This window comes from Lethenteron reissneri, chromosome 37 (genome assembly GCF_015708825.2).
Source record: "Lethenteron reissneri isolate LAM-NWPU_2019-01 chromosome 37, ASM1570882v1, whole genome shotgun sequence".
Taxonomy (NCBI): Eukaryota; Metazoa; Chordata; class Hyperoartia; order Petromyzontiformes; family Petromyzontidae; genus Lethenteron; species Lethenteron reissneri.
Window position 1 is genome coordinate 10419571 of NC_083815.1, and position 26851 is coordinate 10446421.

General features: G+C 45.4%; 1 protein-coding gene across 4 annotated transcripts in view; it reads left to right on the forward strand.

Moving 5' to 3' along the window:
* The window catches only part of LOC133351440 (SH3 and multiple ankyrin repeat domains protein 3-like), a 631852-nt gene that overhangs the window by 567023 nt on the left and 37978 nt on the right, over nt 1-26851 (forward strand). For 3 of the 4 annotated variants that reach the window (XM_061566655.1, XM_061566656.1, XM_061566654.1), the window contains one exon: nt 7246-7329. The exons of the other annotated variant lie outside the window; for it this stretch is intronic. In XM_061566655.1, the coding sequence (XP_061422639.1) occupies nt 7246-7329 (84 nt within the window). The remainder of the gene's footprint in view (nt 1-7245; nt 7330-26851) is intronic. 4 annotated transcript variants of the gene reach the window in all.

Below are 26851 nucleotides of genomic sequence, written 5' to 3' on the forward strand. Positions count from 1 at the left end.
CTGTGACACTTCACCAGCGGCATGGCTGAGGTCAAGTCTTGTGAAAGCACTGCGTGCTCATGAAAAAATAAGAGTAGGTTTTACCCTCTCTAGAAATCAAACAGGCGTTAGGATGTTCAAACACCAAATAGAAACCTTTTGCAAGGAATCATGTCTGCATTAACCACACGCACTTGTGGTAAACATGCACACAAACACATGCTCTGATAATTATCATATTATATTTTATAATATATGCATTGTCTTTGAAACTGATTGGTCTACATCAGAGACAGCAGCCTTTTTTATGACCTATTCCCATGTTGTTACTGCGGGTTCATGTTGTAAACTGGCCCAGTGCACATTATTTTTAGTCCTGTTACTAATTGCATGTGCATCACAATTTACTTTTACTGTAAGCATTTTGCATACTTGAAAGAGTGGTGGCTCGAAAGATTGCTGGGTGCCGTGGTGGCGAGGTGTTTACTCCCTCGCCTGGTGTGCAGGCGGTCGTGGGTTCGATCCCAACCCTGACACCTGCTGCTGTATATTTGGAGTTTGTGTGTCTCTCTCCCCGTGGCCGTGTGGATTTTTCTCCGCGTCCTTCGGTATTTGCCTCCACGTTTAGAATCAACATCACGCGTTTAAGAGTATTTGGCTGCTTTAAATTCCCACGTGATAAGCCGCTTTGTTGAGCTATCATTTGTGGCCAGGTCGTTTCTGAAAAAGAGCTACATAGCTCAATGGACCTTACCTGGTAAAATAAAAAAAAAAAGTTTAGTTTCGTCATATCTTCATGTTAAGTGTGCTATCTTCTCTATCCATAAATGTTTGTGCGTTGTCGGGAGTGTTGGTGGGCTCATGGTTAGCGATCCTGGCGACTTGGTTTTGATTTGTGCGTGAGCATCAGTGGCAAGTGCTGTCTGAACATGCTTCCCTAGGTAGGCTTAGCCGGAAATTTCACAACTCGTATGGTGGCGACCTTACCATGGAGGAGGGACAGGAGGAATGTTGGCCATACCACCCCTGTGTTTGCTCTGCTGGCCACAATAGGTGCTCACAAACAACGCTTGCTCAAGCCGTCCCCCCCCCCACCTTGAGGCGAGCAGGGGTTCTTTGTTTCGGCGTGTTTGTGTGCATGTGTCTACATGTCTCTGCATGTCAGAGCTTTGTGCTCCCAATCAAGGTTTTTTGTTACCCTGGTTAATTTACATTCCTTTGTAATTCTGCCAAGGTGCAGGCGATATTTGTTTGGACTTAAAAACCCTGAAGCGAAAGCAAAATCTTTAGCTGACTTGGCCATTCTCTTATCCAAAGTGTCTCTTGGAAAGCCTTTCCAATGCCACATGTGCTGACCTCTTCATTACATTTACGCCCACTTAGGAAAACAACAAGTGAACGAAAGCAAACATGCGGTCACAGCACAGAAGTGTCTGCCCACCTTACTCGAAAGACACCCTCACCTGCAATAGTAGCCATCCCCGCAAACAGATACCAAGAAGGCTTACGTTCACTCCGTTGTAGCACCAGCTTCACAAAAAGGTTGTGTTTAACTTGGGCGAGATAGGCGTGTGTACACAGTTTGTTTGAAAGGAGTGAAAAATGGGCCAGCTAGGGCACAATGAACACTCTTGTCTTGGGAAATATCTGTGGAAATGTGATTAAGGCAGGGGTGCATGTTTAATAAGTCATCGGTTGCCATGGTATAACCGCAGCATTATGAAGATAAAAAACAACACCACTGCCTATGAGTCTGCTCCAGATAAAGTAACTTATAAACTTGTGACCAGCCAGGCACAGAGAGGGCATCCACTATGGGTTATTTTCCAATGTTTTCCGGGGCCATGTGGGCGAGTAACAACTTCCTGGTTTTATTTTTAAAAGCACACAAGGAACATGCATGTCAGCTGTGGAGACCACGATTTCGAGTTAAGAAAGAAAAAAATACATCCTCATGAAAATACTTTAATTAGAAGCGTGCGTTTAAACCAATTTGGCCGCTCTAAATGTCCACGCGATAAGCCACCGCGTTAAGCTCTCATTTATGGCCACGTCTCTTCTGAAGGAGAGCCATGTAGCTCAGTGGGACTCACTTGGTAAAATACAACAATCATTTGGTTTAATTTATCATTCATATTGTTGAAAGGGAACTCTTCAAAGAGTGGAGAGCGCATGATCAATTGCTACTACAGCATTTATCAGCGATATCCCAAGCAGATTTATCACAGTGGAACTGAAACAAAGTGTAGCTTGACTGTACAGTATAGTACAGGGTTGTCCAGATGTCATGTGACCCCCATTTCATTTTCTGAAACTTTAATTTTAAGTAAGGTTTATATAATACAGAAATTAATACTGTATGCAAAGGAAAAAAATGTTAGGGGTCAATTGGGGGGGTCACAAGACATCTGGATCACCCACCCGTCATTTCACCCCACTATTTGCTACCCCTGCCTATAATCCAAGTCCCATATTAAATTATCTTAAAGTCCCATTATCTGCGTGACATATCCTTCATAATCTCTGCTGATGAGTAAACCAGAAGTTATGGAATATTCTTGTTTATCCTCGATCATCCGCCGGTTAGTGACGTGAAAGCAGTCTTCCGGAAACACAAGATTCGTCTTACTACACACGCTCATCCACGAATTAGCAGAGTCGCCCAAAGTGGTGGACAATCTTTCGATTTAAAGCTTTCGTGACTGCAGGGATTCATATTCTTGGTTCTTTCGGTAAAGTCACGTAGAAGGGAATTAATTAAAATAAAACATAATAAAGTTCTCACGATGTTTCGGCCACAGCGCAAGTAGCCGTCCTCAGGTGAAGAAAAAAAAACGTAAGAACTTTATTATGTTTTATTTTTCTTATTTTATTAATTCCCTTCTACGTGACTTTGCCGAAAGAACCAAGAATATGGTTGACAATCCTTGCTGTTATTTGCCAATTATCCACTCTCTCTTTATTTGCACTCTCTCTTTATCTGCAATGTGCACTAATGCCTACTTTATTGAGGGCAATATTGGCACGTAAAAATAAAGGTTGATTGATTGATCCTTCACATGAAGGCGGATAAGTGGAAATATTCTCGGTTTTATTTTGTGTTTACATCCATAAAACAGTGGAGGTGATTTTATATGATAAATGTGAGTGCCGCTTTGCAGGCAATAAAGTAGTCATTCTATGGGAAGGCTGGCTAGCCCTTGTCATATGAATGTGGAATTAAATATACCGCATGCTTGCATATTTAGTTATATCATCAACCGAGAGGTAATAGAAGCAGATTTTGGACATGCAGAGACTTACTCTTCACTATTACCATTATATCATTTTCAGAAAAGTAAACCACATCAATGTGTTCTGTAAGTCGCTTTTGACAGCTGTCTGTTTATATAATGTACGTCCATACAGTATGTATTTCCTGTGTTTGTGTGGTAATATACATATACACAGTGCATTGTTTGTTCTTATACGCCCTATAATTAGCAAATGCAGTTCTAAATGAGGCAGGATGTGTTCTGTGTACGTTTGTGTGCGTATGTGTGCATGTGTCGTGGTCGACCGAGCCTAAAATGAGTACCTTGTGCAGTTTGTAAACATTGCTACGAGGGAGACAAAGGCGGCCGGACGTAGTGCTGGCCACCCACCCCCTCGTGTGCCGTGTCGGCCTTCATCAATGCTACTCGCTTATGTACGGGGAATGTTTGTTTTTGTACAGTTATAGTGAATGTATAACTGTTGTATAGTACAACACCTGATGATCATGTACATCGTAGACAAACGAATTGAGTGCCATTGGAACTTTAAAAGTAGCCTCCCGCTCCGAGATGCACAAACGCAGACAAAATATCAGGCACATTTGCAGTGCAATATGTTTCACGTCACCATCAAATAAAGTCATTTTCCATTGCAGTCAACAAAAGCAATTGGAATGACCGTAAGTGCAAGGAAAGACAAGTGAAGAAACTGGAAACACTTCGAAATTACATCGAAGTATAAAACTTCTATGCAGAGGAGGGGCAGAAAGTACTCGTGTGTAGCCAAAAAGACATGCCACCGCATGCCAGGGTGTGGCTCTTATCCTCCGAGTTATACAAGCTTAATAAATCACAGAGTGAATATATTACAAAAATCACTCTTGCGTATAAGATAGGCGGTTGGTAGACATTTTAGCCCCCAAACCAAGCTGTCTCTTGCGTGGGAAATCTGGAGATCGTGTACTATAATGCATAAGATATTCATACATTTGAATATACGTGTTATCCAGTGGGAAGAAATTGTTGGTTCAAAAGCTTGACTCACAGTTAAGAGGTTTGCCAGTGGAAATCCTGGTTAGGGGGCAAACCCAAAATCGTCAATGAGGTTCGTAAAAAATAAGTTATCACGTTTTTTTTATGGAGACTGGCGCTCCGTCAAGGGAATGTGGAATTGTCATTGCTGGCTCAGGGCCATCAATATAGTTGAATATTGTACCCTTGCCAATTTTAAGCAGGTAGATGTGTTGATATTTGAGAAAGTATTATAATGCATACTTAAAGTTAATAACAAGAAAGGATCGAGAAATAGTTCACACTATAGAGGTGGGCATCCTTCATGCTTTTATACCCATAATGTATTTAGTTGACATTTTGTATTCTATAGCATACACATTTCTTCATTCATTATCATTTACTGTACTTGTAAATGCAATACATGACTACAATATAAGTATGGTTTAAACGTATAGACAGTTGCAGTATATGTTTAGCCAACGCCACACACTCCAACTCGAGAAGGCAATAACTTATCGACAAATACACTCTCTGCTCGTGGACTTACTTATAGGCAAGCTATGAATATAACGCGTCTATTGGGAAACCTCAAAATGATGCTAACTCCAAACGGAGGCTTGTGTTTAGGACCGCGTTCCCAAGGCGACGACACAGGAGTGTTAGGAATGTGGCGTTTTTTCTTCTCTCTCTCTTTCAAAAGAAGTTCCCAGCCGCGAACTGCATCGTGACAAAGCACGAGCGGGTGGGGTGGCTCGGGCAGGGCAGGAGGCAGGGCGGGAGGCAGGGCGGGCTGGCTGGGAGGGCTTGGGTTGGGGGCCATCCATTCAGTGCGTACGCATGGAGGGGGGTTAACCCAAATGCGCACGCCTGCGTATTGGGGGGGGGGGGGGGTCTACTGACAATGTACGCATAGGAAACTGGGGGGAGTGAAGCCTCGATAATAATTTGTCTACTTTGGCCTTTAAATGAGTTAGATAGTCCGGCGGTGGACTATCTGTTTGCTTGAACATGTTTATATTATTAATCCTTGGTCGTTTCTGCGTGGATTAAATATCGGTTGTTCTATAGGATTCGGGTGGGGGGGGGGGGTCCATCGTACGTACGCACGCAGGTGGGGGGGGGGGGGGGTGTACTAAGTACGCGTGCGTACAGGGAGGGAGTTTTGACAGATGTGTGCGTTCCTACTCAATGGATAGGCCCTCGGTGGGTGCCCGGTAGCGGTGAGCGAACCTGCCCACCCGAGTTCAATTCCCGCTCACGGCCAACACCGGCGACGATTATTTGAACCGGCCCTGGGCCTCCCCTGGGTCGACTCCGCCTCAAATGAGTACCTGGTGCGGATGCGTGCAGTAATACACATCGCCACTGGGGAGACAAAGGCGGCCGGGCGTGGTTGCTGACCCCCCCACCCCCTCCGCCTTCACCACAGGTGCTCCTCGCGAACAGCAACCTGCCCCCCCCCCCACACAGCTCTTGCTCAGGGCTGTACGGGGGAAGGAGGGAGGCGATGGTTGCGGTGCCCTGTGGTTGGGTGTCGACCGCACACAGGCACGGGGTGGGGAGGGCGCTGGGTGTCCTGGCGTGGGCGTGCGTGCCGGCCGGGCGGGCGGGTTGGCCGATAGGGGAGAGAGAGGTGGGTGGGGTGGAAGCTGCGTTACAGCAACCATCGTCACCGGTGAGGTCCCCGGCGTCACTTGACGGCGAGCCGGCGTCGGGGTTTGGCGCTTGTTCGGTGCCTGCTACCTCCTCCCCCCTCGCCCTGCCACCGCTCTTGAAGTTTGAGCCCCGTAGCCACCCCACGGAGTCTTCGTGTGCGCCAGCAGTGGTGGTCGTGATAGTGGTGGTGTTGGTTGGTTGGGAGGGTTTTCTTCAAAGCGTTGCGATATTCTCAAAAGGCAGGCGAAATCAAATAGAGCCTGCTTTTAGAGTCGTCTTTTTCTGGTCCTCGCTTGAGATCCCGCGCTATTCGACGACGCTTCAAGACGGCGAGACAACAGCAGCACAGAAAACGAAGGAATGAAATCCAACGACTTGCAAGCTTGGTTGAAGGACGGGAGAGCTCTGGAGGAGGAGGAGGAGGAATGACACTCGCCTCTGCTGACATCATTGCCGCAGTTGCCTCCCAGGCTTGAGAGAGGAGAGAGAAAAACCAGAACTTCTTGTTCGGTGTTGAAATGAAGTTCTATTTTGGGTGGTGGAGAGACCCGAGCTGAAGGCATCTCTCTCTCTCTCCTGCGAGACTGCGCTCTTGCCCCCCTCATCCCCTCTGTATCTCTGCTATCCCTCCACCTGTGAGCATTTTTGTTTTTTGAATTAAAGCAAAGTATTTGAATTTTTTTTTATTTTGCAACAACAACGACAAAGGGAGATGTTTTGAGGTGTTGCTGCGGAACTTGCCATCACTTTGACCTCTTCGAAGACAACCTTCGTGCTGTCTCGTACAAGGAGGGGCTTACTCCGTGGCTGCATCCTGTGCTTCAACAGTCGGCACGGCTCTGTTTGGGACTTCAGTGCTCGGCTGCAACTAGTCCGGCCATTCGATTACTTTTAATCTCCGAGAGAAAACCGACGGCGACGCGTCTCCTGCCAGGGAGACCGAGAGGCTCTCTCGATAAGTAACCGCCTCTCACGGGCGGCAACATCAAGAAGCGACATCTCAACAAAACCACAGAGGTCGCCTTCACCTCGCGAACGAGTGGTCCCCAAACTCTCACCTCCCCCCCCCTGAATCTCAGTGGCGGGGCAAACATGAAGAAAGTTTCCAGCATGATCACCCTGAACAACAGCAGGCACTCGGACGGGATGCCCTCCACGCCGGCCAGCCTCTCGCGGGGCACCGGTGGTGTGCCGGGCCTCCACTCTCCATCGGCGGATTTCGACGACATTAAGTTCTACCACAGCAAGGATCAGCGCACGACGCGGGGTCTCACCATCTCGTCGGCGCTGCGGAAACTGCGCGGCCGCAAGACGTCCGACGCTAACTCTCTCTTCTCCGCAGCGCCGCCGCCGCCGCCGAAAAGGGCCCCGGCCACGGCCCTCTCGCAGCGCTCCAAGTCCATGACGGCCGAGATGGAGGAGCTGGGTAAGGACGTGGCTTCCGTGGCAGTGGCGGCGGTGGTGGTGGTGGCCAGGCTCGCCGTGTCTGGCTATCACCGCCGCCGCCGCTGGCGCTGACAGCCCGGCCGGCCGGTAGCACGGCGTCTGTGTTGCTTGTTCGCGACGTAACCTGGTGCCTGCTGAGTCCCGCATGGCTTTCCCGACTTATGAACAACCCTCGGTGATCTGCAAGCTAAGTGTCGTCGTTGTTGTTGTGGTGCGCGCAGGTGTGTGTGTGTGTGGTGCCTGTCTGCTAGGGTTGCCACCTCTGAGATGTTAACGTACAAACAAGCCGGGATGTATAATGGTAATGGAAATCTGTCGCAGTACCAGAAATGCGTTGTCTTGAGTGCTGTATAATCTCGTACAGCCGACCAAAAAAAAATCCACGAGGATTTTTTTTTATGTCCGGGAAAGACCAACAACGCAGGTTTCCCAGGACGGTGGCGACCTCAAGAAGAGGACGATCACGGGGAAAACCAGGACACAGGTGGCAATCCCAGCGTCTCTGCATGTTTGTTCAGAATGCTTTATTGATAACAAAAAACATCGATGGGAATTGCGCCGCCTAAAATGAAATGTTTAACGTTTATTACGGCAACAACAATTTCGTGCGGCGATCAAGCTCGTATAAAATAAACAACGGCAATTAAGCTTGAATATTTAAACGGTAATTTGTTCGTACGATAAGGATAATCAAAATGAGCATTCTGTGCGCCCTCGTGTCGGTGTTGTCACTGTGCCCGTGTTGCTCGCTTGGCTGGTTCCGCCCCGTGCCTCTTGGCTCTGCCAGCCCTAACCAATATTGATAACCCTGAAGAAGCACCCCCCCCCGTGTCTCCGTCGTTGGATGGTGTGCGGTGTACGCGTGCCCATGCATGAATGTCAAACGTGCGTGGTTGACGTGAACAGGGGCAGTGAACCGGGTAAAACAAATATGTTTGTGTTGTTAACGATGGGGACTCATAATACAGGAACACGGTGGAGCCCAAAGTTAACCATTCCTTTACCCAACCCATCGTGCGCGCAGCCCTGCCGTCTGTGTATCGAAAGGACCGTTTGAGTTTACACACAACGTAAGCAGAGCAGACATTCTGTGCGAGTTGATGGACACGCATGTGAGCTGATAAAACGTGTGCCCACGGTTTGTTAATATGCAAACGTTAAATATGAGTTATTTTAAGCTATGCATTATCATGCACTTGCAAGGCATTGTGCGTATGGACATCATCGCATCCCCTTGTGAATACATTTCCAGCGATTGCAATATTGTTGTAGTCACATAATTCAATAATTAGCGATCATTAATTAGACGTAGAATTCCCAAATGTCATTATCCTAATGTGGGGGGAATCTACGCATGTTTCCTTACACGCGCTGCATCTAAATGAGTGGGTACATCTAATCTGTGCACCCCTCTTTAGCAACACGGCCTCGTTTACAAATCGTGATGGTCTTTAAGCTGCCAGCGCACCAGAGCACCCTTTCTTCACCCCATGACTGCACGCATCAGGTGCACCACGGAGCACTTTAGGCAAACTTTTAAGATATTACTCAGCTGTGGCAAAAATAATAACAATAATAATTAAATGTGTGTGTTTTCCTGTGAACGATTATGGGAGAGATTGGGTCTGTCGGCCTACATAGGTGCTCTTGAACAGCACTTGCCCCAACATGATATTAAGTCTATACGGGGGATCTTTGTCTTTTTGATGTCTTGGTATGTGCACTGCGTGGATGACCTCAGCAGTCACAGGTTCAATCCTTAGGAATGCACAAAACACCTGGTTCAGTTGGTATCTAAACCTCGCCAGGGCCTTCCTTATCGTGACTCGGTCTCATGATGAGGGGGGGGGGGCAATGCCATTGTATAAGCATCAGCAACGAGGGATACACAGTGGATGTTGTTTTAGCCACATTGGCCCTCTCTCATGTACCCAGCTGGCCCTGATACACACTGGCTAACATCTGCTATATTTTGCCAGAGGATATGCGAACCTCCGATTATCACGGTTGGCTATATACGTAACAAATCTCCCCTCCAGCGGCCACTGAGTTGTTGCGATTCAGGGTCACGAGGGATTATTTATTTACATTGTGGCGAATGAAGCGGCCACTTGTTGCTTGCACCAGCGGCATCAAACATATACAAATCGTAAAGAAAGAAAAAACACATCGATTATTACGCTGGGAATGTGATGCATGTACCACATAGCTTGAGAATCCACATTAAATTGATGAATCGTCAATCAATCGGTGCATCGTTGCATCCGTACCTCCGGTTAGCACGGTTGGCTACGTACGGAGTGGTAGAAGTTCAACGTGCATACGTTAATCCCTGAACGCAAACTATTCTGCAATTTTGGTATTCGAAAAAAATGCCATGCGCCGGGCATGTGAGCAACGAGGATTGGTGGCTGTTAGTTTAACTTAGCCTGGGAGTGAATGGAGCTCAATAATGGGGTGCAACCTGGATACTATACCGGAAAATGAAACGTAAAACCCGGCATGAAGTTTCCTTGCAAGTCTGTTGTTGGACACTGTCAGTCCAACTGTGACGCTGTGTGATCGTTCATTCCCCACTCGTGTTTCATTGCTTGAATGGCAACCGTCAGTTAATAGATTGTGGAATTCTGCATTGTCGCTTTCTCCACACCCATAATGTTGTGTATACCGTCAGCCATGATCTATCCACTGGTAGGTGAAGGCGTACCATACCCCCAAAAACCATTCCCATCCCTCGCATCATCGTGATGAACTTGTCCCATCGAGCTCCTTCGCACGAGATTATCGATACGCAGTACTTCATTAACACACACTCGTGGTTATGTAAGTGTAAACCGCAGACGTATATGTAACAGATGCAATATGTGCCCTATATGCATACTTGTGAATGCATAACCTGTATGGGCATCACACAGTAAGCTCGAAATATACTGTGTTTATATTAGAACTACAAGTAACAATATTTAATGTAATTTTATGACGACAGCGCAGTTAATCGCTTACACAACAATTGTTAATTGAATCATGTGTGTGCGTGGAATGGAATGCTTTTTTTTTCTAGAGGATATGTGAACATATTCTTTATGCCAATACTCTAAAGGCACTCTTTTTGGATGTTTCCATCATTCTAAGACATCCGAACGAGCCAGTGTTTCTATAGTATATGTGGAATTACTGCTGCTGATGCTAATCGTCTAGTACAGGGGTCGGCAACCAAAATAACAAGAAGAGCCATTTCTTTCCAATTCGGTACAAAATTCAGTATTTCAAGAGCCGCAATGCATCTGAGTACATACGTACTCATCGTCAAGAAGCAGCCTGTAAAGAGCCGCATGCGGCTCCGGAGCCGTAGGTTGCCGACCCCTGGGCTAGTACATGCAGTATATTTTACTATAGCGGGTTTAATCCAAATTCTGCAAGCAGGTATGATCTAAAAAAACGCGCGTCTGCCTGCTTATATTATACACTGCACGTGTTGTAGTGTAGTGCACGTTATGAAAATACACTCATTTAAAATTACTTCGATGGCTTTTTTATAGCCACGGCGGCACTGGATGTGCTTCCGTACTGTAAAGTGTGGCAGCGTCTCGCACAACCCCACGAGTGGCGTCCGGGCATACGTCCAAGTCACCGCATGAATAATACACATTCAATAGGACTCGTTGCCCGACACCTGTGCCACTACTGAACTTGTCCTAAGCGTTGCTCCTGTGAGCCCCCACCTCCTCCCCCAGAGTGCGATGCGCGTTAAAGGGAAAACAATTTCCATTGGATGTGTTGCGCCACCAAAGGACTCATTTCCCACTGCACTTTGTATCAAGAGCTGTAAAAGCGGCATGTGCGGTGTGTTTATTTATCTGCGTTTCCAAGCAACATCTGTAGAACTAGCCAATCGCTCCGCCCTCCACCCTCCACAACGGCCCTGCTGTTGATACCATTAATCATCGTATCCGGTTCACAGGTTCACCTTTTTACGAGTGAGCAATTGCCGCCCGATGGTAAAGGAAATGCACGTTTCGACTGCACCGCGGTCTGCTTATCGAGTCCGGACAGAGAGAGCGTCGCAGTCTGCTTATCGAGTCAATGCAGAGTCCCCGCTCAGATGAGCGAATGGGGGAGGTCATTTAACCTCCCAATTGGTGGCCTTCAGACCGGTGGTGAAATCCTCCCGTGACCACTTGTTGAGAGGCTCAGTCCTCCCACACAGGGTTTCCACTGTGGCTTCCCACATAGTTGTACTCATTCGATGTCACCCCCCCCCCCCCCCCCCCAATAATGATGGGCTAAGTAGAATCCCGACTGGGATTTTAACTTTATAGATATGTTGTCTGTGAGTCATAACCACAAGCACCATTCCAGCCAGATTGTGATCTCATGTTTGTACCTACTTTGCAAGAGAGCTGTGATTCACTATTTTCCAGCTGAGAGATTTACATTTGTACATGATCGGTCACCATGGTATCCAGTATTTTATGACCTCGCGAAGCAATTTTCTGCAACACAAATGGAAATATTACAAAGTTACGCAAATTATTGAGTTTTAATTATGAATGTAAAATTGCACTGGGAATGCCATTGACCATTGCTGGATAACTGACTAAATGGGACTTTCCGTGCAACAAATAAACATTGATTGATCTAATTACGGTAAAACATAAGAGTCACATTGCAATCAGCTGCTACGGCATTAAAGTCATTGTAATAGGACTTGTACAGGGGTGAAAGTGATGTTCAGCTTTCATTAAACGTATTCACCTTATTCCACTACTCTAACCTGCCACGCAACCAACTCTCATCCAACCAGTTCACTTGTACGATTGTCCCTGTGATGTCATGGCACCTACCTTAAGGACCCGGATCAGGAAGCTATTTCATGGAAGGGCTGGGCTGTGGTTCACACCTGATGACGCTCGATGTAATCAATGTGCAGCGAAATGTATAAAATTGTAGGACATTTTTGCTTGCTTTTCAACATAACCCCTCCTATTCTTGGTTCTTTCGGTAAAGTCAACATAACCACTCCTATTCTTGGTTCTTTCGGTAAAGTCACGTAAAAAAAAATGAAAAAAATTAAATACAAAATTTTAAATAATAAAAGCAAAAAACCCACAATAAAAATTTAATAGTAAAATTTAATACAAATAAATGGGTTTTTAGCTTTTATTATTTTCAATGTATTTGGAATTTTATTTAACAATTTCTATTGTGGGGTTTTTTGCTTTTATTATTTTTATTTTACTTTTATTATTGAAATTTGCAATTATATTTTATTATTTATATTTTTTATATCATGTTATGTTTTTCTTCTATTTACGTGACTTTACCGAAAGAACCAATAATATTAACTCCTGCAGTCACAAAAGTTTTAAGTCAAAATATAACCCCGCCTGTTTGTCCCATGATGTGACAACGTGATATGATTGGGTCTGCCTTCAGGTGTGGAGGGTTATAGTAAAAACAAACTTAGCATACAACGATAACACATTTCAAAACTATTGCTTTTCGCTCCTGCCTTACAAAATAAGGAAATAGTTAAAAATATACATGACACACATCACAACCATCTTGCCCCAAATAAAACCAAATATTTATTATTTGTAGCGAATGTCATACATCAACTTCCATACTGTAAATATATCCAACCTGGGATTATACCGTAGGCTGAATGAGACGCTGTCTTTCCGACAGACCTGTTCTTCACCTGAGGACGGCTGCTTGCGTTGTGGCCGAAACGTCGTGAGAATTGTATTTTATTATGTTTTATTTTTATTATTTTATTATTTCCCTTCTACGTGACTTTACCGAAAGAACCAAGAAGATGAATCCCTGCAGTCACGAAAGCTTTGAATCGAAATTTAAAACTACACATTTGTTTTTGCAAATCAAACCTGTACCTAAACATTTACATCACATCTACAGCATGTATCTATGCTCCGTTCTCGCAGGCATGCCGTCTTACAAGAACATTCTGTCCGTGCATTCCTGCCCACATTTTTATTTTGGCCGTCACCGTGTGAGATCTAACATGTGATGTGTGCACCAACCAGTCAAATCATTTGTATGAGGGCACGTGCGTTCAAGAAAGTCAACATTCCAACACATTTTTGTTATTTTTAGTCTGTTCCTCAACATCAATGGTTATGGGTCATTTTCAAATTGTCCGTACAGGTAAGTATTCGCTTAACACGTGTTCACACGATGCTTTTTCGCTATAACGATGGGTTTTTTTCGTGAGGGAACACTTTTCGCACAATGAGGAACGCGCCCGCCATAATGCGGAATGCGCACCGTTATAACGCTGTTTCTCAGAAGACGGCAATGAACTACACAGCTGAGCGGTGTGATACAGTACGTGGAATAATACCATACGTGGTATCCCTTCATCTGAGCTTTTTTAATCTCTGCAGTGAAAATCTGCAGGCTGATTTATAGTGCAAATGTGATTCAAATTTGCATTGTTTTTTATATTTTAATGCCCTGTAATGTATATACGTACAGTCATTCATTTTTTTACGCGGCAATTTTCAGGAACGCATCTACCGCGTGAAACGAGGAATTGGCCTACTATAAAATGCTGATCTCTTTTTACATGCCAAACCAAGGTATTTTCATAGGGAGGTGGAATACACACAAATGTGGCTACAAATACACAGATCTGTCCCAGTGTAGTCATGTACACTGCTGACGGCAAATGGTTTTAGTTAGCGCCGATGAAATGCCAGCAAGGCGCACGAGTGTGTGGCGTGGCCAGCACACGCACACGCTGTTAGTGCTGTTAGTGAGCACCCATTGAGATACCGTAAAAAGCAGTGGCATAGCAATCGATCTTCATGTTTTAAGTTCAAATATTTAACTCGACGCACAAACCCGATGCTACGTTGTTTCCGATCCTTTGTACGAGCATCTCCAAGGTTGGCTCGGCCTAAGCCGTGTGCTGACGACGCTGTGGTCAGCACTGGGAAGACGAAGGGATCTGGGTTGTGCTACGTCAGCCGTAGATAGATGCTTGCCAACAGCACTTGCCGCGATGGTCTAATGTGGCTAACCGGGCTCTCTCTGTCACTGGGCCCACACCTAGCATATGCTGACAGGAACCGTGGAGAGAGTTTGTTTCGTGACTCCCGTGTAGCACGAGAGAAACATCTTCGATTCTTTGATGGGCTTTTAACTCAAGGTCCCACTGAATAGCTGAGGCTAAGAGCCAAAAGTAAGTACACAAGACCAACTCTACTTTTTAAGGTTTTACATACTACTGTATGTAATGATAATGGCTTCTGGCCAGTGCCTTTTGTAAGTGCTGTTATGTAATGATGCTAGAACGGTGCCAATTTAAGCAGGATTAACGGTCCAGCTGTCTAAACCAGGCTTCTCTGCAAGCATGCTCGTATGAATGAGTTGAACGTTGCATTGAGAAACAGAGGGAGGCAGAGAGACACAAATACACACTGAGGATTCACCCGTTTATTTTAAAAAATGAGACCACAGTGTAGAAGATAGCAAGCACCCACTAAAGCTGGCATTTATAAATACACGGCAGGGCAGTGTGGCCAGCACCAGGCCCAGATGCCTTTTAAAAATGTTTTAATACTGTACTAGATTCACATTTCAAGATATGTCAACCCTAACCTTTAGTCAGGTTCCAATGCTATGTTCCACTGATGTACATGGCCTGGAATCGAGTCCATGTTGCCAAGATTGACAGTATTCCACTCCTGTTCCCTACGTTTATACCGCGTGTATACACGCATTGCAGATTGCATCAGCAAGTGCTGTTAGGGAGCACCTACAAGACAAAGGTTCAACTCATAGCCTTCGACTTTTGGGGCTAGCAGTGCTAGGAAGCACCTGTGAAGGCCAGCACGGCACACAAGTTAGTGGGGTGGCTAGCACCACGCATGACTGCTTTTGTCTCCCAAGTGGCAACATTTACACACAACACCAGCTACTCATTTGAGGCTGAGTCAACCAAGGGGTGGGCGCAGGACCGGTTCAGTTCATTGCCACCAGTGTTGGCCATGAGCGGGAATGGAATTCGAGTTGCCGGTTTTCGAAGTGCAGCACCTACCTGGAACCACGTGCAGTCGTGCAAGCCTCCACAACAAACATCTCTTAATGACTCGCTATCACTCTCGGTGTCAATTGGGATGTGCATCGGCTTGTTGAGATACCTTGAAGGTGTTCCGCGTGCAATGCGTGTGCGCTCGATGTGCTCTTCGCGAGTGCGGGTCCTCCACCGTAATGCAGCGTGAGCCTCATTGCTCTTTGGACGACGGTCCCGCTGCCTACGGCGACCGCCAAATCCTGGAATGATGCTCTTTTCCCTCGTGTTTGAACTGTCTCTCTCCCCCTTTGTGCGCGCCACCTGTTTGCGAAGAGGCACTCGAGGCAGGAGGTTTTGAAGTTTTACCATAAACGAGTTTCGCTGTCTGCGTCTAGCTCTCGTGTCATATAAGTCATGCATTTTTTCTGACTGCTGCTGCTTCTCCTCCTCTTCCTCCTCTTCTCCCTCTCGCATTTCCTACACATCCTTGTATATCTCTCCTTTTCCCTCCCTACCTACCCCCACCTCCCCCGATCTCTTCTCCACCTTTTCCCATTTTCACTGCTCTTGTCTGGGATGTGCCTCTGATCATAATAGTGGACCAAGGTAAGCCCCCTCTTGGCAAAACAAACACGCGCATGTCAACACACCCCAAGTGCCGAAGCAGTCACTGGGCGTCGTCCGTGCCGCTTCCAATGTTTTATTCCTCCTCCGTCCCCCCCCCCCTAAGACCACGGTCGGGTGCCACCGTTTATTGTGGGGCTTGAATCGAGGCAACTTCCGTGAATTCAGAGACACCTCGGCACCGGCTCGCGGCACGCAGTTCCAGATCGCTCCCGAAACAAAAGGGCAGGGGGGCGGGCGTCTTACGAGAACAGAGGTGATCGCTTTACAACGATGGCACATGGGGGCCCCTCGTGGTGCACGGCAGACAGCTGATGGTAGAGATTGTATATTTTTAGATGTGTTTTTCACTGCTGACTGTTACCGCCCCACGTGAACCAGCATAATGGCGTAGGAATGATGTTGACTTGAGCGGCATAGAATTTCAGTTGTCTGTGTCTGTGTGTTTTTTTACGGAGGTGGCTGTTGTGGATTAGGGTCAGTTAAGACTGCATCGGGGTACTGGACTGAAAACCCATGCATTCCTAGGTTCAAGCCCTGGGTCACCACGTCTGTTGGAAGGGTGTTCCTAGGTGATGCATGAGCCTCTGATCAGAGTGCTGAGCCAGCATTGCTGAGATCATAGGTTGGAATTTTGGGGCTCTCATCTCAACCAAATTCTCATGTGTAGCGAGTTTAGTGATCTCGGACAAGCCATTGTGTATTTCACTTGAGCCCAGCTCTCAGGGCTGTAGAGCAAACAAGCACACAAGGCTAAAAAATAGACCAGCTGGGGGATAGAGATGAATCTTTGACGCATGTTCTTAAACAAACCCTCTCTCTCTGATGTAAAATCGGGGGTCATTCGTCAAACACGGCATACGCCCTGCATTCATAGGGGGTATTGTGTTGTCAATAGAACAATAGCAAAATCAAGTAAAGTTAACGTGTGTCGCTCCTTAAATAGGCATTTGGGTGGAAACTTATTTCCCTTGGTGGTTGATTTCGCCTTATAAGCATTGAATATTCTATTTTTGGTATATTAGTGCCGAGTAGAGCGAGGACATTTTTTCTGATTCTTAAATTGGAATCGCAATACTTATGTAGGGCTGTTATGGAGGGGCTGTTTGTACATAGGATCAAACGGCGAACAAACACAGTGGGCGGAGCTCCGGGAGTAAACGGGGGGGGGGTGCCCGCAACGACGTCCGCATCGGGCAGCCTGGGGGCTGCCCGGGGTTGTGATCCTGGAGGGGGTATAAAAGGGGATGACAGAGAGAGCTCGGGGCTCAGTATTAGAACGAAGGAGGGAAGATTGAAGACCCGGGTAGCTAGAGCCCTGGACTCCCCTGAGACGCCGCCCTTGTCAGGGCCGCGCAGGACCGAGCCAGCGGCGTGGTCCCGTGAACCAGAGTCAGCACTCTGGGACTCCGGGTACCGTAGCCCGACTCACCAGTGTCGGGCCAGACAGCCTCCCCTAGCCCGTTAGTGGAGGACTCGGGGGTAGGTCAGGGATAGCTAGCGGTGTATCCCCAGCTATACGGGTGAGGGGGCCGATACCCCCTCTAGTGCTGTCCTGTCGTGACGACTTGTAAAATAAAGACACGTGTGCCTCAACCTCGGTGTCAAGCGTCCTCACCGGTACTTCACTTACAATAAAGCATAGAATTGTGGAATTAACAGAATTCTACCATTGTCGGTGGGGAAGGCAGTATGGAGTATGTTTTCCTCACATACAGCCAACATACTCGAGTTACAGAATTAGCCAGACATCCCTAATAAAAAAAAGTCTGCAGTCTGTGTGAGGCTGACCTGGGTAAAGTCAGAAGAGTCAACAGCCAACGTGTCTCCCTGCTTGACTGTGTAATGAAAGTGACATCTGTCTCTCTCAGTGAGCCAGTTGAGGGGTGGGGTGGGGGTGGTGAAGATTCCACATTCCCATGACCTGGAACAGTTTTTCCATAAGATGAGTATTGACGAAAGACAGAGCTTTCTGACTGGGCATTTCTCTGGTATCTACCGTGTGGCAAATCTGGAGCAAGGATCTGTGGCTGCATTGTGTCTATGCATTGTTCATGGAGGAGCATTTAGCCTTCCACGTGAAAACAAATATTTGTTTGGGTTTTGGTTGACAGATGTTTTTCGTTGTTCAAAATTGTGCTGACATAACAAATCCAATACAAGGTTATCTGCATACACTGTGTGTGTTGAGAATCCATCGCGAACATTGTCTTGGCAAAGTAAAGTGAGTCTTATCGTGAAGCCTCTTTTCTTTATTCCATAACAATGCAGCCTGTCAGGATACATGTACAGATTATTTTAGCGGTATGATTGACTCTACTGGGCTGCTGGAATGTGTAGTGATCACTCTGCACCTGATGAGCCTGTTTGCACCGGATACACGGTTAGATTGCTGCATCCGAGCTGGTAAGCTATACAGAAAATTGCTAAAACGTTATAATCATCATCAGGCACAATCAAGGACCACTGCAGGATGAAGGCCTCTGCAATAATTCACTGTCATTTCATCGCGATCCAATGACCTAACATCAACAACAACAACAAAACACTTCAGCTTTTCTGAAAATGCATCTGAAAGACCAGTGGTTAATTTGTCATTATGCATCGACATCACAGACAAAATGCCCATAACTAAACCTAAAACAACATTTTTAAAGCAGTATGAAAGGGGTAGCTAAGTGCCTCAGGAGTCAGGGGTCAGGACACTCAACCGTCACCACTGAGAATCTGGGGTCAAATCCAGCCACCCGTGATTCAAAGATTCTCAAGTGAGTTGATGGTGTCAGCCCTCTTAGAATCAGAATCTTTATTCAGCTTCGAGGAATCCGATGAGGTATAAAGATTTTTTTTACAACAAATGTCCAGTCGGTGAGGGTCAGCAAGTTATTGCACAAAAAAACGCCCGCAAATTACGTTAAGTTTGGTTTTGAAACTAAAGTTAGTGTCCTGCTCTGACAATAAAAAAATGCCCTATTGTCTACCATGCAATGAGCGTTTCTCAGAAAGAGGGTGTGTTAAAAAGTGCTCCCTGGAGTATGTTATGGAATAAAAAAGAGTTCAGAAACAGATTCATGAAACCTTCCTCGAGCCATTCTCGAGCCCTGGTTTTCCACTGCACAGGAGAGTTCCAAACGGACACTCAACGCGTCTCGCAACGCGCGCTTGTCGCACATCTCATAATAAATTCGATGTCTCTCCCATCGAACAATTTGTAGTTCCACACTCGTATCTATCGGCTGCTCTGAATTATTATTATCCACATTCCTGTAGCAGGAGCCAGATGATCCGTAGGATTACCATTCCTGTCTTCCCACAAAATAATAGTAATTGTATCAACTCAACAAAGGAATTAAAGGAAATACAGCAATGCTGCTAATGGCTTTCGATTATGTGCTTTAAACTGGCCTTTTGGCACTGTGGTTATGTTGACTCCCGGTCAGAAGGTTGGAAGTGTTAATCCTGGTCTGGAATTGACACAAAACCGTGATATCTCCTCGCTGAATACAATCAATACCACCTTTGTGGGGAAAATCAAGAGCTGGGCAATTCAAGAGCTGGGTGAGGATTTTCTCTGGAGAGACTGGCTCCTGCCGTCGGGATGTGGATTGCCCGTCACTGGCTCAAGGCAGCCGATTGACATCGGCACCACTGCTGTTTAAATTGAGCGAGGATTCGTACAACACTGGCTGTTGTAGTCTCGCTGTTGGAAAGCCCCGACCTGCACACAGGCTTTTTCTTCGTGTGCAACATAAGAGCAAAGTATATTTGTATTTATCACTGCTATTACACAAGGACATTCCTTCAAAATCGATTTGCCCGTTTCCAAAGTAAATGGATTATTTTGAACACAATTAACTTGTATACACTGCATTTGAAACTGTTTAATTTCCATCACGCAGAAGTTTGGATTGCTCGTTCATTACGGCATTCATGCTGGTGCCCATAACTGATCTACTTTACAAAACGATGTAAACATCGCACAATTTGCCAACAATTAAGCTGTGTTGCATTAACTCTCACTATGACAGCTGTATTGAAATTCCAAATTTATTTTTCACATGTTTATTACAATTTTTTTGAAATAACCGTAAATATCGTCATGACCTTTAAATATTTGCTGGAGAAATGTTTTCGCTTATGATGCAGTAATTTAAACACGTAGGCTTCCGCAAACAATATCATCCATAATACAGTTTTTTTTTAGGTTAGATCGCGTAAATATATAAAAGTGTCGTTAAACCCGCCACCACCCGACGCAGCCAATTAGTCAGATTTGCAACGTAAACAGAACATGGCAATTCGTTACTAGTACAGCACACCGGTGTGTTGGAGAGCAAAGCCACAACATTTACAATCAGAGTACGTTTCACCAGTAATTACAACCAGCATCATCAGGCGACAGCCAGATTTGTGGAGAAATCCTCCTGTTTCGTTCCTTAAATAGAGGGTAGATGTGATGACGTCACTTGTGAGCCCTTGAGCGAAGTGCGGGAGGATTAATGAATTAGTGACGAACTGGCATGTTCTGTTTACGTGACAAACCTTACTAATTGGCTGTGTCGGGTGGGGGCGGGTTTAACGACACATATTTACGCGATCTAACCCAAAAAGACCCTGTATTATGTGCTTATCTGTCGGTTGGTGCTAAGGGGATGGTGTAAATTCCACATTCCTATGGTGGGGGATGGGATTGCCAATGGACAATCATCGCTTACTTCCCGCTACGTGGCGAAGGATCACAAGGCGGTACTCATTTAGCCAACCCTGAATACATGATGATGATACGTTGACCCTGACTGAGATGTGAACGCATAAATGTGTGGTTGTGAGCCATGCTGCTCACCATCTGGGATAAATCGCAGATCCATGTGAGCAGTTGTTAGAATCGTGAAGAATGCGCTATTGTGTGAGTACAAACATTTCTATTCCATGACCAGTATGGCTTGTACATGGCCCAGCAAAAATGCATTGTTACTCAGGCAGAATCGGCTGGAGATCAAAGTCAACATTCATCAGATGTTAAAAGTACACCGTATGCACTCTCTTCAAATATGCTTTAAATAAAGCTCGTATTATTTATTGAGAGAGACACATAAGTCAAATAGAAAAGAACACGGTCAACATGCTGTCTCCTCTGTTATACGTACATACGTATCGCGTTGATAAATGTGGCTGGGTCCAGATGAACTCGGCTCACTGGATTCATAATGCAGTGTGTTAACCAGCACGCTTTTAAAAAAATGTATTTAAATACTGGGGCCACAAAATGATAGGTTGGTGGATGGTTGAATTTAGAGAGTGTGTGTGTGTACCTGTGTTTGAATATGGTCCTGGTCACACCACCGCCTTGTTGCCTGCTCCTGCCCCTCAACATGTAATCCGCAAGCGGAACTTGCCCCTTGCAATCTATAAACACAGTATGGAGGATGTTTATCTTTGTGCGTGCTTATGTGTGGAGTGGCGATGAGCGCATTGTACCAGGATTCCAAATGACAAGGATTTGATTCTTGACCGTGAGCAAAAATACCCATTTGCAAGTGGTGCTGGAACACCGCCTGAACCCCTCCTATGTCAGCTCAGCCTTTAATTGAATACCTAGTTCAGTGTGAGCACAGCTATCGGGGATAAATTAAGCCGCTGAGCATAATTCTGACCGTGCCACCTCGTTGTTTTCTCCCAAATTTTCCAAATTCCAAAATGACCCACGAATTACCCAATTGGGATTATGCATGGCAAGCGTTGCCCCCTTAGTGACAGACCCATGCCGGTTTTGCAGGGCCAAATGTGCGGGTCACCTTGTGCCCATAAGGGACCGCCTTACCACTGTGGTGGGTGCCCTTTCCAATGTGTTGAGATGTCGTGTTATGTAAAGATGCTCCGGCGTAAAGGGAACTATATAGCAAAAATGTTTTATTATTATTTGCCTGCCATTGCTGCCCTAAGAGAGGCACTCGCTAAGATCATCTACATCTAAAGTTTGAGTTTGATTGGGTTTGTTTTGTCGTTTGCGTTACACGACGTACTGAGACACCTGTCACATTTGTCACCGCGGTACAGTGCGGGGGGCCTTAACAATGAGGGTGTGGCCAACATTCCCACCTCAGTGTCGTTAATATTCACGGATACAGTCTGTTCTCATTCTGGTTCAGTTGTGACACGATGACTTTTGCATGTCTGTACAGGGCCGGGTGGTGAACTCATTATTTAGTTATGCACATTTGGTGAAAGCTCACTCACGGATAAGTTCTAAGGGGCCTCCTCCTACACATTTTAGTTTTGACTTGTCGTAGACTAATTTCAGGGTGCTGATTCCAAATCTGATCTCAGATTTGCTCTATCACATCTCATTTTTATGCTATCGGCATACCCCATTTTCATTGATTTTACCCAAAATTAACTCTGTCACTTATGATTGCAAGTTGTTGCGAGTCAGTGACTGCTTTAGTGTTAAAATATGGTGCTGTATTTTTAGGATAGTGTGTTTATAATATAATTTTATGTAGATATCCACATTTATTTAATGTTTTTCTTCTGCAGTTTTTATTGAAAATGCAATATTTGATATCTCAAAAACCTGATGTGATAGACAAAAACTGATGCCAGATTTGGAATCCGCACCCCAAAATTACATTAAAACCGTTGGAATACCTTATGCCAGAAAAAGTGTGTTGACCAGTGTAATTCATGTCGTGGGCAGTTTATTTTTTTTTAAGCCAGGACGTGGAAAATTGAGTGGTCCTTCGCGGATGCCCCTTGAGTCACTTCCGCAAATGTGGTTTTCGCAAGTTAGGTCTCTGATAAAAAAAAAACTCGCAAAAGAATGCCGAACTGAGTTAGCCTGTCAGGACTGGGCTGGTCGTGGATTAAATACACGACACTGCCCAGACACGGGCACACCGGTGATTGTTACTCTCGGCAATGGAAACACGAGCTGAAATGCAATTTTGTCAAAACTGGAACGGCCTGGGATTCTGAATTAACCTTTCTGATGCTACCGGACAGATATGTATTCATAAATCAATGCTGTGTTGGCTTTGGTGTTACCACCACACGTGCAAAAGAAAACACGTCAACATTGTCAATAACACCATCTTGCAACAGAAGACGTGTGTAATGTAGCAGAGCTAATGTTGCGGTATTTTGCCCCTATTCAAATGTGGCCCTATTACTGCCCTGAAGAAGGGGCTATCGCCTAAGACCTTAATCTATTACCAATGTGTTTTTGCTCTGTTAAATGTATTGTGTTAATGACAAATACGATGAGGCGTTTTTAATGTATTAATAATGTAAATCGTTCCTCTGTTCACGCTAAGCATCTTTGAGCTACTGATGCTCCTCTTTACTTTCCGCAGTAGTGAACAGTCGTATTGCTTTATATTCATCGTGGTTTAGTGGAGATGTTTTTGAGTTGATCAGTGACCCGTTCATTTTTGTATTGCATATGGCTGACGTACAGTGCTGTCGTTGAGCTATCATTTATGGCCAGGTCGCGTTTGAGAAAGAGCTATATAGCTCAGTGGGCCTTACCTGGTGAGAAATGTTGTTTTTAAATAGTATATGGTTAAAATGAAATATAATGTGTGCATATTTTACACAACTGAATTATGCGGTGGTGATGTACCCATATGTTTCTGTTTGCCCATAATTGTAGCTTTGCTTTGAATTGGAAGCTGGATTTTAATCTGAACTGATGCTATAGATCAGCATCCATGTAAAATTAACTGTGAGATGAATGCAATCTCATCAGTGGAAATGGCATGTGCTTATTTGTATCTCAATTACCTATTTTTTTTTTTAAGATCCAAGCTCTCAATAGGTGCACAAACGTTGGCAGAGAACTAGCGGTGGAAATTCCACATTCATATGGCAGGGGTCATGTTCATATGATGAGCAATAAAATTACTGATGATTATCAGTCCTGCCATAACATGATAACCTGGGAGTGGTAATCAGAGCACGTGGGAGTGGAGGGAGCAATGATACGTTTGCACTGGGTGTGTCATTCCCAGACATCCTCCTGTAATATCTGCCCTGGATCTGACTGTGCCTTGAACTGCCTCTTAATGTTTACCTAAAGGGACTTGCTTTTCAAACAATTACCCATCCCAGTGCAATCACTTACAATGTTTATCACTGAGGATCCTGTGCATACTTGTCCATTGCCACAAGTTTTCCGATTGACACTGGAGATGCTACAGTGCTCGCGAGCCCATAATAAACAGAGACCTACTCCAGAATAAGACGCTCTCTTGGGCTTCCCCCCAGTGTCTTATTCAATACACCCTCTCCACCTGCTGTCAGTCGACAATATTTGTGTAACGAGTCATACGTTTCTCTGAATCTTAAATGTTGTATTTTTCTACCAAATTTTACGTGGGACTTTTTTTTTTGCAATTGCGTGTTGGCTTGGAATGAGACCAGCACACTTGGAGGACATTACAATAATTTTAATTGCTTAAAACTATTTAATTTCTAACACTGTATATGTATGGCACAGATCAGCATCCAATGGGGAAAACAAAACCATCCGGATGGTGGGTGGAATATTCTAAGAGGAGGTCTTGGATGTCTGGAATCAGCAATGAAACAGCTGGGAGAAGATGGGCGTGATGTGGAGTCATATTCTTAGGTTTTTTCGGTAAAGTCACGTAGGTTCCACCTGAAGACGGACGCTTGTGTTGCCTCCGAAACGTCGTGATTTTTTATTTTTATTTTATTTTACTTTTATTAATTTTAATTTTTTACCTACGTGACTTTACCGAAAAAACCTAAGAATATGAATCCTTGCAGTCACGAAAGCTTCAAATCTAGAAGTGATGTGGAGTGTGTAGTGGAGAGCGGTAGTCTAACGGTTAGCGCGGTGCGCTATGAACCTGGTGACCTGAGTTTGAATCCCGCTCATGGCAAATGCCAGTGACGATTATCTGAACCGGCCCTGGGCTTCCCCTGGCTTCGTTTTTACACGTAGTCACTAGGGAGACAAAGGTGGCCTGGCATGATGCTGGCCACACATTCCTTCAAGTGCCGTGCCAGCTTTCATCGCTGCTCACGAACAGCACTTGCCCCAAAAATATGTCACGGCTATGCGGGGGTACTTTGTCGTGGCATTATTGGTATAACCTCCGATTAGCATAGTTGGCTACGTACGGTGCAAAATTCGTTCAACATACATAGGCAGTGGTGACCTCTTGGCCTGGGATTCCATGTTATAGCATATCATTGGAAGACAGCTTGCATGTACAATGTATTTCAAACGTGTGCATGTCAGAACCTTTAGCCTACACTAACGCTGCATTTCATTTTCACCCAGCTGCTTGTGCATTCGATCCTTTGTCTCAGAGAACCGTGCACTCTAAAGTGACGAGGCATGTGAATGCCATAAAGAATAATGAAAAATTATAAATAATAATCCAATTGGCCCCCTTCTCAAATAGACAATGGGGCAGTGTTCGTCTCCGTTAATGATGGAAATCCCCGTATCAAGTGCAGGTTTTACCTGTAGCATGACCACAGTTGACTTGGCCACAAAGTTGTACCTGTTTTATTAACCCAGTAAAATGATAGGCAGACGTGGGATTTGAGCTCACAGCATTCCAATTGTCAAGTGCTGTCATCACAGCACCAGCTGGCAAATCTTTTAAGTAACACTGGAAACGAATTAGCTCCATCAATTACATGAATTTGTGTAAGATCCCAAATAAATATGTGCTATTGTTATCGTGAACATTTACGAATTCCATTTGTGTGCATACGTAAACTTACACGCACTAAGAATGTATTTTTTTTACGCAAGTAAAGCTGCCCTGGGCTCTCCTATTTGAACCGCTGAGCAATGAGAACCAGATGACCCTTCCGAAGCGGTTTATCATCCCTTTGATCTTCTCCCCCAATGTTCGTATGCCCTGCCAATTCGTAATGCTCTTCAGCTGCAATCAAGTCCATCCACGAGAATTTTCCTCCTACCTTCAACAGCAGTACCTGCCAGGACACCGTGGACAAAGTGATGAATGCCAGTCCTGATTCAACACAGATGAAGTGCTCCGCGTAGCTGGCGCTCCGCAAAGCCTGCGTGTCAGGCCATCTGGGTGCCTCGACTTCTTTGCGAATATAACTTAACAAGACACGTTCCAATGCCATCTCTCTCTTTCTTTTTTTTTTGCCGAGATTTTTACGGGGATACGATCTAAACGGGCACGTCGGCCCTCGTCGGGTGGTCAGCGCACTGGACTTGCAATCCAGAGATTGTTGTGACAAATTTCTTAAATCCTCCTCCCCGCCTCTGTACACCCACCGGTATAAACGGGTCCACCCCAGTCAGTCGGCCGGCATGTCGTGCACAGTGGGGTAAAGCGTGAGTTCGTGCCATCTCTTCCAAGACGTCTCGCCGGTAGGGAAGAGTAGGCCAACATTCCCTGTAGAGGGGCTCTCCACTTCCGCCAGCAGTGTTGTGAGATAGCAATTGGAGGGCCGCACCTTTGGCCATTTTTTGTTTTCTTTATTTATGAGAGATTTGCTCCTGCCATTGTATGTACACACATACACATATGTCCGTGATAACTTTATTCACATTGGACTTTGGGATGTACACCGCTGGCTGGAGATGACAGCTGACCCATGCAAGGATCCTGCTAGATATCTTTTGTCAATTCCTTACTCGTCTATTTATTTTCTTGACGGAGGAAACCAGAGCTCCTCGAGAAAACCGACTTGTACGAGGGGACAACGCAAAATAAAAATCCGTGCAGACAGGTCGACGGTCGACTTGCTATGCTGCCATCTTCCGTCCCCTTTGCAACTCAGAATGTTGTGTAATTTTCACGCGAGTAATTTTAACCTG